This window comes from Mastigoproctus giganteus, chromosome 1 (genome assembly GCF_048544385.1).
Source record: "Mastigoproctus giganteus isolate SK-2022 chromosome 1, ASM4854438v1, whole genome shotgun sequence".
NCBI classification, from domain to species: Eukaryota; Metazoa; Arthropoda; class Arachnida; order Uropygi; family Thelyphonidae; genus Mastigoproctus; species Mastigoproctus giganteus.
Window position 1 is genome coordinate 111,102,865 of NC_143575.1, and position 16,237 is coordinate 111,119,101.

The 16,237-nt window shown below is 36.2% G+C and overlaps 1 protein-coding gene across 4 annotated transcripts in view; it reads right to left on the reverse strand.

The window, feature by feature from the left end:
- Positions 1-16,237, reverse strand: part of LOC150091098 (mediator of RNA polymerase II transcription subunit 12-like protein) — an 825,386-nt gene that overhangs the window by 683,093 nt on the left and 126,056 nt on the right. For all 4 annotated transcript variants that reach the window (XM_090374287.1, XM_090374270.1, XM_090374279.1 and 1 more), the window contains exon 5: positions 2,066-2,149. In XM_090374287.1, coding sequence (XP_090230413.1) covers positions 2,066-2,149 — 84 coding nt within the window. The remainder of the gene's footprint in view (positions 1-2,065; positions 2,150-16,237) is intronic.

The window sequence follows — 16,237 nt, forward strand, 5'->3', positions numbered from 1 at the left end:
CAATTTTGATGTGTCAAAATTTCCTGCTAAGAGTAGGAAACCTTCTTCATGCCCAAATGTTAGTCCAACTCTTCTGGCCTGTTGCTAACATTATTAGCCACAACGTATGTCCATCCATCCATCCATCCATCCCTTAACTTCTATTACTTTCAAATGGGTATACTGCATCAACATCTAAAGATAAAACTACTTACTAGCATCTTACTTTTCTGAAATCTAATCCCTTACATTGATAACTGTGATATCTTTGATTACTCCTACTGTAGCTAGCATGTCCCACTTTATACCCCACACCCTGATCTAAACAGTTTCATTGACAGGAAATCTACAGGTTCTTATGCTACTTGTTCTTAAAATCTGTGCTCCGTGGTTAACTTCTTTCACGCACACTCTTATTGCCACTAGTGTTTTTTCTTCTGCATGGCTTTTTTTTTTATATTATCCACAAATGTGAAAATACTTATGGAAGACCATTCCCAAAAAGTAAAGTAGACGGATTAAAAAAAAAAAAAAGGATTGTTTGGTAAGTTTGGATCTGAACTGCGAATGACTGTCTATCAGAAACATGTGATCAGGCTGCTTTGGAAAAAAGAGCAGGAATTACAGCTGCAAATTCAGAAGAATATTCATGAATATTCTTTTGAATTCGCAGAATAGTGCCTAGGTGATATGTGTAGTAAAGCTCAAAGCAGAAAGTAAACATTTATTTTAAAGTGGTCTCTATTTTTTGGTATCTACAATATAAAAAAAACCAGTTCGTATTTGGTTAGATAAAAATGAAGAGTTCTGCATGAGTCTCACTTCAAACTAATTCAGTAATAGTGCAAAAAAAAAATACTGAAGGTAAGTATTTCTCAAATTCTTTTAGTGGTGAGAAACAAATGTAGGCCTTTTCTACAGCATCTGCTTATTTTTTGGTTTTCATGTCAATACGACTAAGACCATTAGACTTCAGTATACTGTGTGGAAACTGGAGATAATCTGTGATCGGTCAGCATATTTTGCAGAATAAAAAACCCACCTTTCCAGAATTTAAGAACTGTCTGGGGGACATTGCCCCTTTTATGTAAACAATATTCAATGGTAGGGCATGTCTGTTTTTACGGAACTGGTCTGTAATTACTCGTGTCACCCGTCGATCTCCCTTTGTGAACTGGGGATACATTTGCACATCTCCAGTCCGTGGGAACCTCCCCTGAGTCCAAGAATGCTCTCATAATTATGGCTAAGGGTTTGCTTAGTTGCACTGAATTGATATGAAGTTTTCATATCATGTTCTTGATATGAAGTTTTCTGAGCAATGCAGACAGGCTGCCAGGGCAGGTCATGGGGTTTTGTCAATGATATATAGGAATTTTGCTAGCAGGGAAAAGGAGGTGATTATCCCTCTGTATAAGGCAATGGTCAGGCCACGCCTTGAATTCTGATGTGATCCTTCCACTTGTTCAGATTACGAACCTAAGGGGGCATAAATTAAAATTAAGAAAAGACAGATGTAAAATAGATGTGTGGAAATTTGCCTTTAACCAGCGGGCGGTTAATTGCTGGAACAAACTTCCATCTGCCGTCGTGGAAGTTGATAGGTTGAATAAATTTAAGGAGGAACTGGAAAGACATTTGGAGGGAATGGTGTGATTTTTTTTTTTTTTTGGCTGATGCTGCATAAGCTCATACACATGCTTTCTTGCATCACATGCCACTACTACTACTTGTATGATTTATTCAGAAATTCAGATAAATTTGTGATCTACCAGTTGTTCAAAAGAAAAGTAACACTGACAGTAAATGCAAAGTCTAGTTTTTTAATGCAGAGAAAGCATTCTTCTTGATATTGTTATCAGCACCCAGGTAAGGTTACTCCTAGTAAAGGTGGCATTGGCAAACATGTTAATGAAATCCGTCGACAGTAGTAATGACTGCCATTAGCAGGAAACAAATCAGAGATGAATCTATAATTGCACATGCTAATTTACCAAAAGCATTAAAATCATTAGTACTGCATCTATTCATTAAAAGAATATAGCTGATATCTATTTTAATAAAAGCAAAATCATTCTTACATTACCTTCTTTGCAAGGCTTGTCAGTGGTTTTGATCCTGCCAAATCTCTAAACCAAGTTTCTATTGCATTCTTTGATCTTGCAGTCACCTAAATTATTTAATTAATAAGAATTACAAACCAAAATCTAAAAATAACAAAGATGACACAAGAATATGGGAGTGGAGATACTTATATTTTACCGTCTCCTGGCAATCTCCAATTAAAAAAATTTTGCAATGTGTTACAATGTTTAAAAAAAAAGAATAGTTAAAATCACACAAAAAAAATTATATTAATCTAAATATTCTCACTATTGATGCATTATGCCAGGGGTGGGCAACCCGCGGCCTTCTAAGATCTTATGTGTGGCCTTTGTCACACAAAGATGAAATAAAATCATTAAAAAATCCTACTACTTTTAAACTAATATTTTTTAAAATTAAATATTCAAAAAGTTTAATAATAAAAAGCTTTATATATTTTTTTCACAATACAGAAACATTATTCAGATAATTAAAAAAGGAAAATACAAATTTTTTTATCTAAAAAGTAAAATATATCATGTTTAACTTTTTCTATTTATTTAAAAATCGTTTTTATGTACCACAAATGATAAAAAATGAAAGATATTTAATAAAAGAAAAATTCTAATCCTCTGTTAAGTTTGTTGAAATAAAAAAAATATTTTAAGAGTTAATAATTTGACGAAAATAGTTTTTTATTTTAAAATTTAAATTGTGACATCGTGATTTTTTATCTGTTGCTTTTATGTGCATATTTGTAACTGTGAATATTTTGACAACTGTATGTATTCTTGTCTTGAATTTTGTAATCCTGTAATTTCTTATGTTTGATTTCACAATTGTTTAATTTTTAGATTTCCCATCATGTCCAAAAAAGTTAAAAGGAAGTTGAATGAAGAAAACAGAACATTTAAAGAAGATTGGGAGATGCAGTATTTTCTTATTTCTGTGAAAGACAAAATGGTTTGTTTGATGTGTAATACAGCACTAACAACATTAAAAAAATACAATGCAAATCAACATTATCTATCTCACAAGGACCATAAATATGTAAAATTAGAAGAAGCTCATAAATCTGCACTTCAAAAAATGAAGAAAGAAAAACAGCACCAGGAAAAGGCTTTTGGTGCTTTTATTAAGCAAGGAATTTCTGCAACCGATGTTACATACAAAATACTTGTACTTGGAAAAAAAGGCAAACCATTTAGTGACATCGAAATGATAAAAGAATGTATTGTTGAAGCAGTAGGATGTTTGGATCTGGAAAAAGTTGACAAATACAAACAATTACCTCTCTCAAGAAAAATTATAACTAATAAACAACATGAATTAGCTCAGAATGTAGGAGAACAACTTCAGGCAATAATTCACTCTAAAGATGTATATTTTATAATAGTGTTAGATGAAACCTCTGATAGAAATGACTCTGCTCAAATATTATATTTTATTCGTGCTATAACTGAGATTTTCATTGTTACGAGGAACTACTGGCTTTGGGTACGCTCACTGGAAGGACTCGTGGAATTGATATTTTTAACAACTTTAAAGAAATGTGCCTTGAGAGAGGACTAAACCTTGGTAACCTGGTGAGTTTCTACACGGACAGTGCACCTTCTATGAGAGGAAAGCGAGAAGGATTCGTTTCATTGCTAAAAAAAGAAAAGCCCAATTTAGAAAAGTTAATTTCGTTCCACTGTATATTACACCAAAAGGATTTAGCACAAAACCTTTGTGCTAAATCCTCCACATTGAGCAGTACTTTGGACAAAATTAGTGCAATTGTTAACTTTATTCGAGTAAATGCTTTAAGACATCGCCAATTTCGAAGCATGCTTATATTGGATGATGAGACATATAATGTCGACTTGCCATATTATTGTAAAGTGCGCTGGTTATCAAAAGGACAAATTTTAGTAAAAGTTTTGGCTTTGCGAGAACAAATTAAAAAATTTTACGAGGAACAACAGCAAGAATGTGATTTATTAGATGAAGAATTTTGTAGAAATGCTGCATTTTTGTGTGATATTATGGAAAAGCAAAATGAATTAAATGTTTATTTGCAGGGAAAAATAAGACATATATATATGACATGTGGCAAAAAATTCAGGTATTTCGAAAAAAATTAAATTTTTTACAAAACTCTTTTCTCTAAATCAGAAATATCTGGGGAACATTTCCTTCATTTAAAAAATATGTTAAAAGAGCAGAAATATGTTGTATGTGACACTTTCAAAGACTACATAACCGTATTGGACATGCTAATTGAAGAATACAATGATAGATTTTCTGATTTCGAAGAACATACTTTAGAAATGAAATTGGCATATGAGCCACATTTAGTTGATATCCTGACGGCACCCACAGAACTACAGATGGAATTAATTGAATGAGGAGAAGATAATATGATAAAGACTTTTTCTGATACAAAAAAAGATCCTATTGAAATATGGAAAAATGCAGTTGAATACCCACGTTTACATCAACATGCTCATCGACTGCTGTCTTGCTTTGCAACTATGTATTGTTGCGAATCAACTTTTTCATACCTTACACAAATTAAAAGTCATTTAAGGGCTCAGATATCTGATATTCATTTAGAAGACCAACTCAAGTTGTGTACAACTAAGACGGAACCTAATCCAGTTGTTATCTAATAAAAAACAAACCCAAAAATCTCATTAGTAAATTATCAAAAAAAGATGTTTCGGCTGAAACCAATGCATTCTGATGAGTTTAGCTCATTAAAAATGTGCAATCTAAGTGGTTTCAGCCGAGACATCTTTTTTGGTAAACAACTCAACCACCAAAGCATCAAATCTTCAACTCATTAGTTAACTCATTTTAAATTATTTTTTGAAATAGTACAGTTTTTTCTAATTATTCTTGTATAATACACAGAGAGAATGTTAAATAATTGCTATAAATTTTCATTTGAATAACAATTTAGAAAATAATTTATTATCTTTATAATATCATATAAAATGTAGGTGGATGTATTATGATGAGAATATTGTAAATATGTATGATTTATTTAAATTTATTTGCCTTTTCTATAGTTATATGTAATAAAATTTAACTCTGATAATTAAGTATGTTTTACTTCGTAAGTAGTGGTTCGAAGGATCGGTTTTTATCTTTATAATTATCTTTATAATTTCATATAAAATGTAGGTGGATGTATTATGATGAGAATATTTTAAATATGTATGATTTATTGAAATTTATTTGCCTTTTCTATAGTTATATGTAATAAAATTTAACTCTGATAATTAAGTATGTTTTACTTCGTAAGTAGTGGTTCGAAGGATCGGTTTTTATCTTTATAATTATCTTTATAATTTCATATAAAATGTAGGTGGATGTATTATGATGAGAATATTTTAAATATGTATGATTTATTGAAATTTATTTGCCTTTTCTATAGTTATATGTAATAAAATTTAACTCTGATAATTAAGTATGTTTTACTTCGTAAGTAGTGGTTCGAAGGATCGGTGCGGCCTTTCCACTATTTCTGAAAATGAATGTGGCCTTTTATTCAAAAAAAGGGTGCCCACTCCTGCATTATGCTATTTAATGCCTTAGTTTCCTTTTAATTAAATAAATTTTATTGTTATAGCTTCATCTTGTAACTTCAAGGTTGTGTACCACAATTAAAGTTACAAGAATCAGAAAATACACATAGTACCACTATACTACAATTGCAAGCAAATCAAAAAAAATTTAAAAATAGAACACACAATTCAACTCAGATTACCTCATTACTTCTTCAGATTTACTTTCAGCAAAACATACTGAAATTTTATACAGGACATATATCAGTAAAATTCTGAAGATCTTGCTTTTCTGCAGATTGGTCTTTTTGCTATTCTAACCTGCAAATTATACTCTCCACCATGACTTATGGAAGTAAAACTTGGGCACTCACCAAAAGAATGAAAGAGAAGCTGAGAACTACACAGCGAAGAATTGAACAAATTATATTGGGAATCAGATTGTTAGATAATAAGAAAAACACAAGGATTAGGCAGCAAACTCAAGTAAAGGACATTCTTATCAAAACTAAAGAAACATGGTCTTGAGCAAGACACATAGCTTAAAGACATGATGACAGATGGAAAATGCAATAGAGTACCCAAGAGGAGCTAGAAGAAAACCTGGAAGACAACGACAGAGATGGACAGATGAAATTCATGAGTTTGTGGGTAGTAAATGGATGGCCATTGCACAAAACAGAAGGAATTGGAAAGTTGCTGGAGAGGCCTTCATCCTGCAGTGGATTGAAAATAGCTGATGATGATGAACCTGCAAATCACAAGATTTCTCTGCTGATAACCCTCAAGTAAGCATACCTCTAGTACTGTTGTTGTTATTTGGTTTTTAGGAGCATTAGCAACTAAGGACATATTGCTCCGGGAATATGCTGTGGTCATTCGCTGACCTTTCCGCATCCTCCGTATTTGGTGGTCACAGGCTCGAACACCGGTCTAATCAAGAAGCGTGTGCTACGCACTGCTGCTCCTACCCACCTGGCTACAGAGGTGCCACCTCTAGTACTAAGCTAATCACTACTATAGGTATGACCACTTAAGGGCTATTAAATGCTTGAAATGGGGGGGAACACATCTTTTGCCATTATTAGAATTTATATAAAAATAAAATATGCTGTTACATCACGTGAGAATTTCTTTTAAAATGTTTATTGAAGTGTTATTGCAACCATCTATACTTAATATAATGGAAAACAGGCTCTCTACCTTCAGGTTGCATAATCATTAAGTAATTCTGTTACAACCGAAAAAACTGAAAAACTGATTTATTATAACAAATAAAATAAAAGATACATAAAATTGATGTAAAATCACAGTACCTTTCAGGGCAAGGTGTCTCTTCTTCAGAGTCGACTGGGTGTAATCACGAATATACGTCTTGCGCCAGTAAAACAAGACCACGTACACAAGACGAATGGTGTGTGTATGTATGTTACATGGAATAAAATTAAATAAGAGTCACTGGGCAAGATTAGATCTCTGTTGTTGGTAATGCAAACCACATACACGAAATTAATGCCAGCACTCATCGCACTGTAAAATGGCAGATTCCATAATTGGGTGCATATGTACTCCTTTATTGTAATAGTTCAAGACACTATTATAATTTGATATGTGTAGTACCTCAAGCCATGAGCGGTGGAAGTAGTCACGTGAGTAGTCGACAATCTCACCGTCACATCGGGCATCAAGGTTGTTGTTTTTTTTTTTTTTTTGATTTGGTAGTTGTTGGCGCATCGGCTTCTGTGGCCATATTGCACCTCCCAAGGTTTTTGCAGTACTTTGATCCAAGCCCGAGGCGGGAATCGAACCCGCGACCTTTGGGTTGCCGGGCAGGTACTTTACCCACTCGGCTAGCCCGGTCGGCCATCAAGGTTGTATTGTTCAATCCAGTAATGCTCAGCAACAGCAGAGTGTTTGAAATTAGCAGATCAGAGAGCCCCTTCATGTTCTGAAACATGATTTTTTAATCTCCTAGTGGTTTCACCTACATAATGCCCACAATCCAGACATGGAGGGGGTGAAATGGGAGGGGGGTTTTTTTGGCTGATGCTGCATAAGCTTGCTTTCTGGCATCGTATGCCTCTACTAATGCTAATTAGTTGGATTACAAATTACATGAAAAACAATCAAAATGTAATAAAATACTTAACTATAAAATGTGCTGTCCTCATTTTTTCAGAATGTTATGATTAAAAAAAATTATCACACTTAAGTATCAAAACTGAAATTTTTTTTTATTTCATTTATTTATTATATATATTTTTTGTGCTGACCCTTGCAACAAACATTAGCTTCCATTATACACAAAAAATAAAGCAGCTTTACATTCAACTCTTGCTTTCGCTTTTCTCAATTCTGTGCAGCAATGTAGCTTTGTGGTCCTTACGGTCCACTTATGATGACGTCAAAATGCAGTGATCTGGCTTTAACTAACTGTGGCATCACCAGAATGCCCCTTATCAACATTAACTTCAAACTCTGGCAAGGAGCTAAATGATTTTGTAACAACTGAGAGTAAAGTAGAGGAGAAATTTTTGAAATTGAACAAAAGAAAGGCACCTGGGATGCATGAGATCTAACCAGTTATATTAAAGGAAGTAAGCAAACCTTTAGCCACATGATAGCTTCCTTAGACTGACAGGAAGCCCTCATGAACTGGAGATGTGCAAATGTATCTCCAATTCACAAAGGGGAATCAAAGGGTGACACAAATAATTACAGACCTTTTAGTTTAACTATGTTCCAAGGAAAATAATGGAGTCGCTGTTAAAAAAGTAATGCAAGATCATCTGGACAAGACAGCAGTTAAAGTTCAGACACAGCATGGGTTTGTTAAAGTGAAGTCTTGTCTGACAAATCTGATTGGATACTATGATGTGGTCACAATGGACCTGGATGCAAGAAATAATTTTGACATCATATACTTGGATTTCAGCAAAGCTTTTTATACTGTGGCACACAGAAGACTACTGTACAAACTGGAACTGTATGGCATTCAGAACAAGTTTCTACAATGGATAAAAGGGTGGTTGAGTGGGAGAAGGCAGAGAGTCAGTGGTCAGCTATAGTGGGCTCGCAAGAGCCCATTGTTATTTATTTATTTTTTTTTGAAAATTTGCGAGCCCATTGTTGAGAAGGTCATTTATTTTACAAATGAAATCCTGAATGCAATTACTGAGTATCCAGAGCTGAAACTACAGTGCGACAAGCGGGGCACCATCCCCAGCATTCGATCGGTTATGTATTTTAAAATTGCTTCATTTTTGATTTAATTAGAGTCGGACCTCTGTTTAACGAACTTCTTTATAGCGAATTTTTTTTTATTCCCTTTGGTAATTACATTTAAAATAGTTTCCGTTGAACAAAGAAAATTTCCATGAAACGAACGGATTAGGAGAGACAACTGTGTATGCATTGTTCTCACCTTTGGCCTTTAGGTAATTAGAAAGCACGAATTAAGGGTGAAAGCAATTACCGTTTCACAATGTTAGTGGTGTCCCTAAAACCTGCAGTCATATACTGAGAAGTCGTGCTCGTCACTATGCTTTTCATAGCCACTCAGAGGATTAAGAAGATTCCCAACACGGATTATAGGCTCTGATTATAGCCCCTTTACTCCGACAAACAGGCTATGTTTTTCAGAGAAGTGAGTGATCCATGCCTTCCAGTAAATTTCTCTTGTCTATGTTTACATGGTCACAGTAGCTGAATATCCATGTAATTCTGACATTGTGCACAATATTCAAAGAACTAGTGACAGACTGACAGTAGCAACGTAGAGGGGAGAGAGCTTGAGGCAACTAAAATATTACACAAACTTTGCAAAGAAGAAATTGGCAGATTTTGAAACTTCTTTGAGGCTTTCACTGTGAAGGAAATGTTCTAAAATATAATGGCATAGGGACAATAATTAAAAAAAAACAACAACTGTATGAATTATATCACAAATCTCCAAAAACCCTATGCCAATTAAGGATGATTGCTAAAGAACTGATGTGGAAACTATAAAGATTGGTCGTGTGTTCGGGGCACGATGAGCAGCTTGTTGCTTGTGGACAGCAATTGCGGGTTGAAGGAATTATCCCGCTTTGTGCAAACATTTTGAATCAGAAATTAAATATTCAGGATTATTAAACTGACTTTTCAATGTGGAATTTCTGGAAGAGTAGTAAGATATCTTACTACCCTGTGTCCTGCAGGAGCTCTCTTACCTTTCAGAAGCTTTACAGAATCACTATGGTAAAAGAAGATAAATTAATTATTCAAACTATCAATGCTATTGCTAATTTGAAAAATTCCGAAGGAAATTATGATGTTAAATTAAGAGCATATTGAAGTGGAAAGAATTTGAAGGAATCAAAATCGAAAGTAACACATTTAAAAAATTACCTCTTGACAAGTTATTAAATACATTATTTTATCCTTAAAGGATAAGTTATTAATGCAACAGAGCGATTTTAAATTAAATAATGAAAATAATTATTCCATTGATGACAAGGAATTGAAAGAAATTTTAAAATATGCTACTTGGAATCGTGGAATATGAAAGAACTTTCGTCTCGGTGGCCAGATGGTGAAACCCGAATAAGAAATTTTTCGGTTTTCTGATAAAATATGAAATAAAAATTAATGATTTGAGAGGTTTTGTCAAAGACAGTTTATCTTTAAAATCGAGTGAAATTCCCTTTTCAATTAAGAAAGCCAGAAATATCTTTGAAACCATTGCAATTAGCAGTGATTAAGCTGAGTGAGCTTTCAGCGTAATGAATAATATTGAGTGAATGAATGAATAATGTTGACAATTAAGCATATTGCAGATTATGATATCTACATGGAAAACTACTGCTTCAGTTTGATCCGGATCGTTACGTCAAATCAATGCTCAGCTACTGAGCAAAGCAGATCTACAACAAATATTAATAAAGAAGTAAATTGTATGTGGCAATTTTTAGAATAAATTTTTCTTGAATATTTGTGTAATCATTTTTTCTTCATGTAATATATATTGTGGAATGCTTTGTTATAGTTTTTATGTTATTTGTGATATGGGAAATATTTTGTGTTATTTTTTATTCGCAATATTAGAATTTTATCATGAAAAAATGTATCCATTATATTTCCCTAGTTGTTAAAAAAAAGACGAATAAAAAAGTTGCATATGTATATATCAGCACGTGGTTTATGTGAAACAACCTCAGCGTTTCTTTTAGGTATCTTGATTTGTTTATTGATTATGAAATAAAAGAGCTTTTGAATTGTAAATATTTTATTGAACATTCACAAATTTTCATAATTTCTGGAAGACAAGATACAATGGATTTATGACAACTAAAGTAAGAGATGTATACTTGCGAGTGCAAAGTATCTAAATATCTCTGTAAAATAAAGCCGATTGATGTACCGATCTTGTAATTGAAGCGACATATGCAGCTGTTAGAGGCACCTAACAATGGAATGTAACGAAAATGCGAGAGACGAAAAAAAGAAATTGCTGACAAACATTTGTATTGTTATAGTCATATGATAAACACTTGTATTCTTACAGTCATATGATAAACACTTGTATTCTCGCAATTACAACATGTATTCTCGTCATTACAACAATATACAAATACTTGTATATTGTTGTAATCATACTTACTGCAGTAGTAACTTCAGAAAGTATAATTGTGACGTCATACTTTTCAAAAATTCTAAAAAGAACTCCAGATTCTATCGTATCCAGGTATAATCATAAGGGGAGGCATGACGACCAAGGCTTTTACGTTTTTTTTTTTTTTAGATGGGCCTTATACACATACACTGATACGCATGGTTAAGGAGGTAAGAAGCCCCCTTTTTTTAGATAGACCTTATACACATACACTGATACACATGGTTAAAGGAGAAAAAGGCCCCCAATCCACCCCTGACTCAAGATATCATCATACTGGCAGTCATGAAAAATGCGTCACGTGCACTAATCACACTACTAGAAATGCAAGCGTGGGAAGTGCCTCTGGTGGAAACCACGGATGACGTCACTTCCATGACCGATCAAATTAGCAGTAGAAAGTCGGAAAAACTGCGAGCCCACTGTTAAAATATTCACAGCTCACCACTGCAGAGAGTGGTTATCGATGGACACTGCTCTTCGTGGACTACTGTTATTAGTGGAGTCCCGAGGGTTCGGTGCTGGGCACATTGTTGTTTTGTGTATCTATCAATATCGATGAAGGCATATCAGGGTTAATGTCTAAGTTTTCAGACATTAACCCTGGTTATTAATAACAGTAATGGCAGTGTGCTACTGCAAAAGGATCTAGAAAATTTTGGCAGATAGGCTGAGAAGTGGCAACTGAAGTTTAATATTGACAAATGCGAAGTACTGCATATGGGTAGAAGTGATCCCAGAGAAAAGTACCAACTGTATGATACTACACTTAGGGTGGTAGAAATTAAAAAAGATCTAGGAGTAATTGTGCAGCCAGATAGGAAGTTTTCTGAGCAATGCAGACTGGCTGCCAGAGCAGGTCATGGGGTTTTGCTAGTAGAGAAAAGGATGTGATTATCATTATCCCTTTGTATAAGGCAATGGTCAGGCCGTGCCTTGAGCACTGCGCACGGGTCTGGAGGCCTCATTTTAGGAAGGATGTTGAGTTGCTTGAGCGTGTACAGAGAAGTGCAACAAAATTGCTGAGGGGTCCTCATACCAAGGCTTAAGTTCTACGAATTGCAGTGACTGGAGACTAGGCTCCTGCAAGTGATCTGATTGAGGTGTATAAGGCCTTGAATGGGTTGAGAACCCTGAATTCTGATGGGTTCCTTCTGTTTGCTCAGATTACAAACCTGAGGGGGAATAAATTCAAAATGAGGAAAGACAGTTGTAGAACAGATGTGCAGAAATTTGGTTTAGCCAGTGGGTAGTTGATAGTTGGAACAAACTTCCATCTGTTGTAGTGGAGGCCAACAAGTTAAATAAGTTAAGGCAGAACTAGACACAAACATTTGGAGTGAATAGATGAGTGAAATAGGTGGGGTTTTTTTTTGTTTTTTTTGGCTTATGCTATATAAGCTTGCTTTCTTACATCATGTGACTCTACTAATGCTAATGTAATGCAGTACACAGAACTGCTACGCAAGAAGGAGGGGATGGGTGTTTTCACCTTAGAAAAAATCAAATATAATTTCCTACCAGCAAGTTGCATACACCGTATGTGATAGGAGCATAAAATTCTGGTAAGACTATCCAACACCCCTGGATAATAGGGAATGTAGGCAGTTGAGGTAAACTCATTATCATGTGGTGGATTATTTCCACCACATGATAATGAGTTTGTTGCTCCTAGTCATTTACACAGCACGGCGCGTACCTTGTTTACCTGTGCTTGGACTCATTCTAGCTCCACAGCTGACAGGCAATTAGATATTTCCAAAATAAGGGCAGATCTTTCCAACTGTGGTTATCCAACTCATATTTTGGATAAGTGTGACTTACTAGCTCGTGAGTTTGAATTTCAAACGCTCCACTGTTGCTGAGCATTGCGGAGATGGGGGTAACCCCCGATGCCATCAGACAACTAACACTTTACTGTTGCTGAGCATTATTGGGTTGAACAACACAACCTTGTTGCCCGACATGACATTGAGATCATCGACTACTCACGTGACTACCACCAACACTCATGGCTTAAGGCACTACACATATCAAATTGTAAAATCTTGAACCGTAATAAGAGAGTACATATGCACCCAATTGTGGAATCTGCCATTTTACAGTGCGATGAGTGCTGGCAGTCATCTCGTGTATGTGGTTTGCATTACCAACAACAGAGATCTAATTTTGCCCAGTGACTCTTATTTTATTCCATGTAAAGTACATACACACACCATTCGTCTCTTGTATGTGGTCTTGCTTTACTGGCGCAAGACGTATAATTCATGATCATGCCCAGTGAACTCATATTATTAATCCATGTAACATATATATACCGCCATTCACTATCCTCCAACTAGCAAGTGAGTGGAACCAGTTGCACTCTCCATGCCACTGTTCCTCTAACAGAAAATGACCATTAACCACAATGGGACATTCTTCAAAGAATGATTGCAGCTCTGCACAATGCCTACAATTCAAACTTTTGGACTTCAATCCCCAAAACCGTCAAAGAAAACCGAACTTAACCCAATCAACAACCTGGATGGGATACTCTCCGAAAAGAAACACGGAATGCCTCGACAATACTATAACTTGGAATGGACCCTGAACTCCTAAAAAGGAAAACTTTACCGAACTTGACCCAACTACTGGATTCCTACAACAGACTCTAACTCGGATAGCAGCTCTGCTGCTATAGGAGATCATAGGAGATCCATCATAGCGACCAATATCTGGGACTGATCTGTGGAAAGGGATCAGACTGACCTTCTGGAATGTCCTACTTTTGGCCAGACCATGATACTGACTTAAAGGAAATGCATTGGATTCGACCAACTGCAGCTTTGCTGCCTATGCAAAACCATGTCACCGGACTTAAAGGAAACGCATTGGATTCGACCAACTGCAGCCTTGCTGCCTATGCGCTATTTAGTGATCAGTACTCTGCTCCCCTGCTGGGTACCTTTATTCCCCTTCACTGGCGGGGGGGAGCCAGACTCCTGCCCCCCTCCTGCCCTTTTTTCTTTCTGGTGGAGCATGGGCCTGCCCCACTGTCACTAACTGGGAGCATCTTCTCTATTGTTCTTCTGACTTTTCTTCCCACCAGCTTTGTCTCCCTTCCCCCACTCTGCTTATACACTAGCATACACCCTACACATCAAAATTTAACCGTGCAAATTGAACCTCACCCATCGACTTTCGGCCTCCAACCTAGTGCACTTTTTTTTTTCTTTTTTTTTAGGTCCTAGCCACTGAAATCTCAGATAATTAGATGGCAAGACCTGTCAGAGTATATATAAGCTACTGGGTTCCTGGTCTGCCTCCACAGAGCGTAAGTGGGGCAATGTTGGGTCCCAACAGGGGTCCAGCGGCTAAACAACCAGAAGAACAACAGTTAAAAAAAAAAAAAAAAAACAATGGCACACAACATTAAACGATCCAAACCTACACACTTTTAAATCTCTGGCATTTACAGTGTACTATAACACACCACAACGTAAACAACGCAGAGATGGGGGAAACCTCTGGTGCCGCTTGACCCTAAATACACTTACATTCACTGTCCAGCAGGGATCCCATATGCCCAACCTATCTTAGAGCCAAGAGCATGTACCACAATAGAATCAATTATCGGGACAAGAACTAAATATTATAATAAAACAATGATAAAAATAATCCAGACTAACGCACAGCTAGCTAAAACGGTAGCAGACCAAATCCGGGTCAGGGCTGAAGAAGAAAACATTGACGTAATCATACTGTAGGAGCCGTATGTTTATGCAAAGCAGGTAGCAGGGTACCCATTGCAATACAAAGTAATTCACACAAAGGAGGACATTCCATGGGCAGTGATTCTAGTCAGACACGTAAACATTACTGTAACAAAAATAACCCAACTGTGTATGGCCTGGGCCGCATGTCAAATGAAAAAATAATCATAGGAGCAGATGTAAACTGCTGCTCCCCACTGTGGTATAGCGCTACTGCCAACAGAATAGGAACAGCAAACGGGCAGCAACTTGAGAACTACCTGATAGGAACACAGCTAGAGGTACTGAATCATTTGCACCAGCTACCAAACGTACTGTAACACCCTTTGGGAGGCCACTATCAACATTAATTTAGCAACTAGCAACCTGACGAGACAAGAGGCTGATTGGAGGGGGGAGAACACTTGGACCACTTCGGACCATCAAGTCATTACCTGTAAAATAGCAAGAACATTGACAAGAGCAATAATAGTAAAGCAAACAAGCCAAAAATATGCAGTTGCCAAGGCAGATTGGCCACAATATAAAAAGCTCCTAACAACAGCAATTAGCAACAAATCACTGTCCCTAGATCCATGGAACAACCAGAATGACTTGCAGATAGACAACTACAGAACTGATGATAGATGTTAGCAACCAAACCATTAGGAAAAAACATCCCCAAATGGGAGTGGTCCCTTGGTGGACCCGGGAGATTGCCATGCTCTGGTGGCAAATGATGAAAGAAAGGAAAGATTTCCAAAGGATCTGAAGAACATGGCCAGCAAATGAGATTGAAGCCCTCAGGCAGAGATATAGACAAATCAGAAACAGATAAACTGCTGCCATCAAGAAAAGTAAAAGGCACTCTTGAGAACTCCTGGTCACTACAACAGGAAACACTAATGCCTGGGAATATGGCCTTAGTTGCTAATGCTCCTAAAAACCAAATAACAAACATAACAAACTAATGCCTGGGGCATAGTCTACAAAGTGACCACCAATAAGCTGTTCAGTGGAGAGGTGATTGCTACCGCCAGGGAAATTTTACCACCACCTAGGAGCAGTCGATGAATAACATACTGGACTCAATCTTCCAAAATCCAGATACAAGCACAGCAACAGATCTGTGAAAGCAACAATAACAATCAGGCGACTGAGCCCCACTTCACCTAGGATGAACTTACCATGGCTGCTCTTAGAATAAAAAATAGTAAATGCCCAGACCTTGA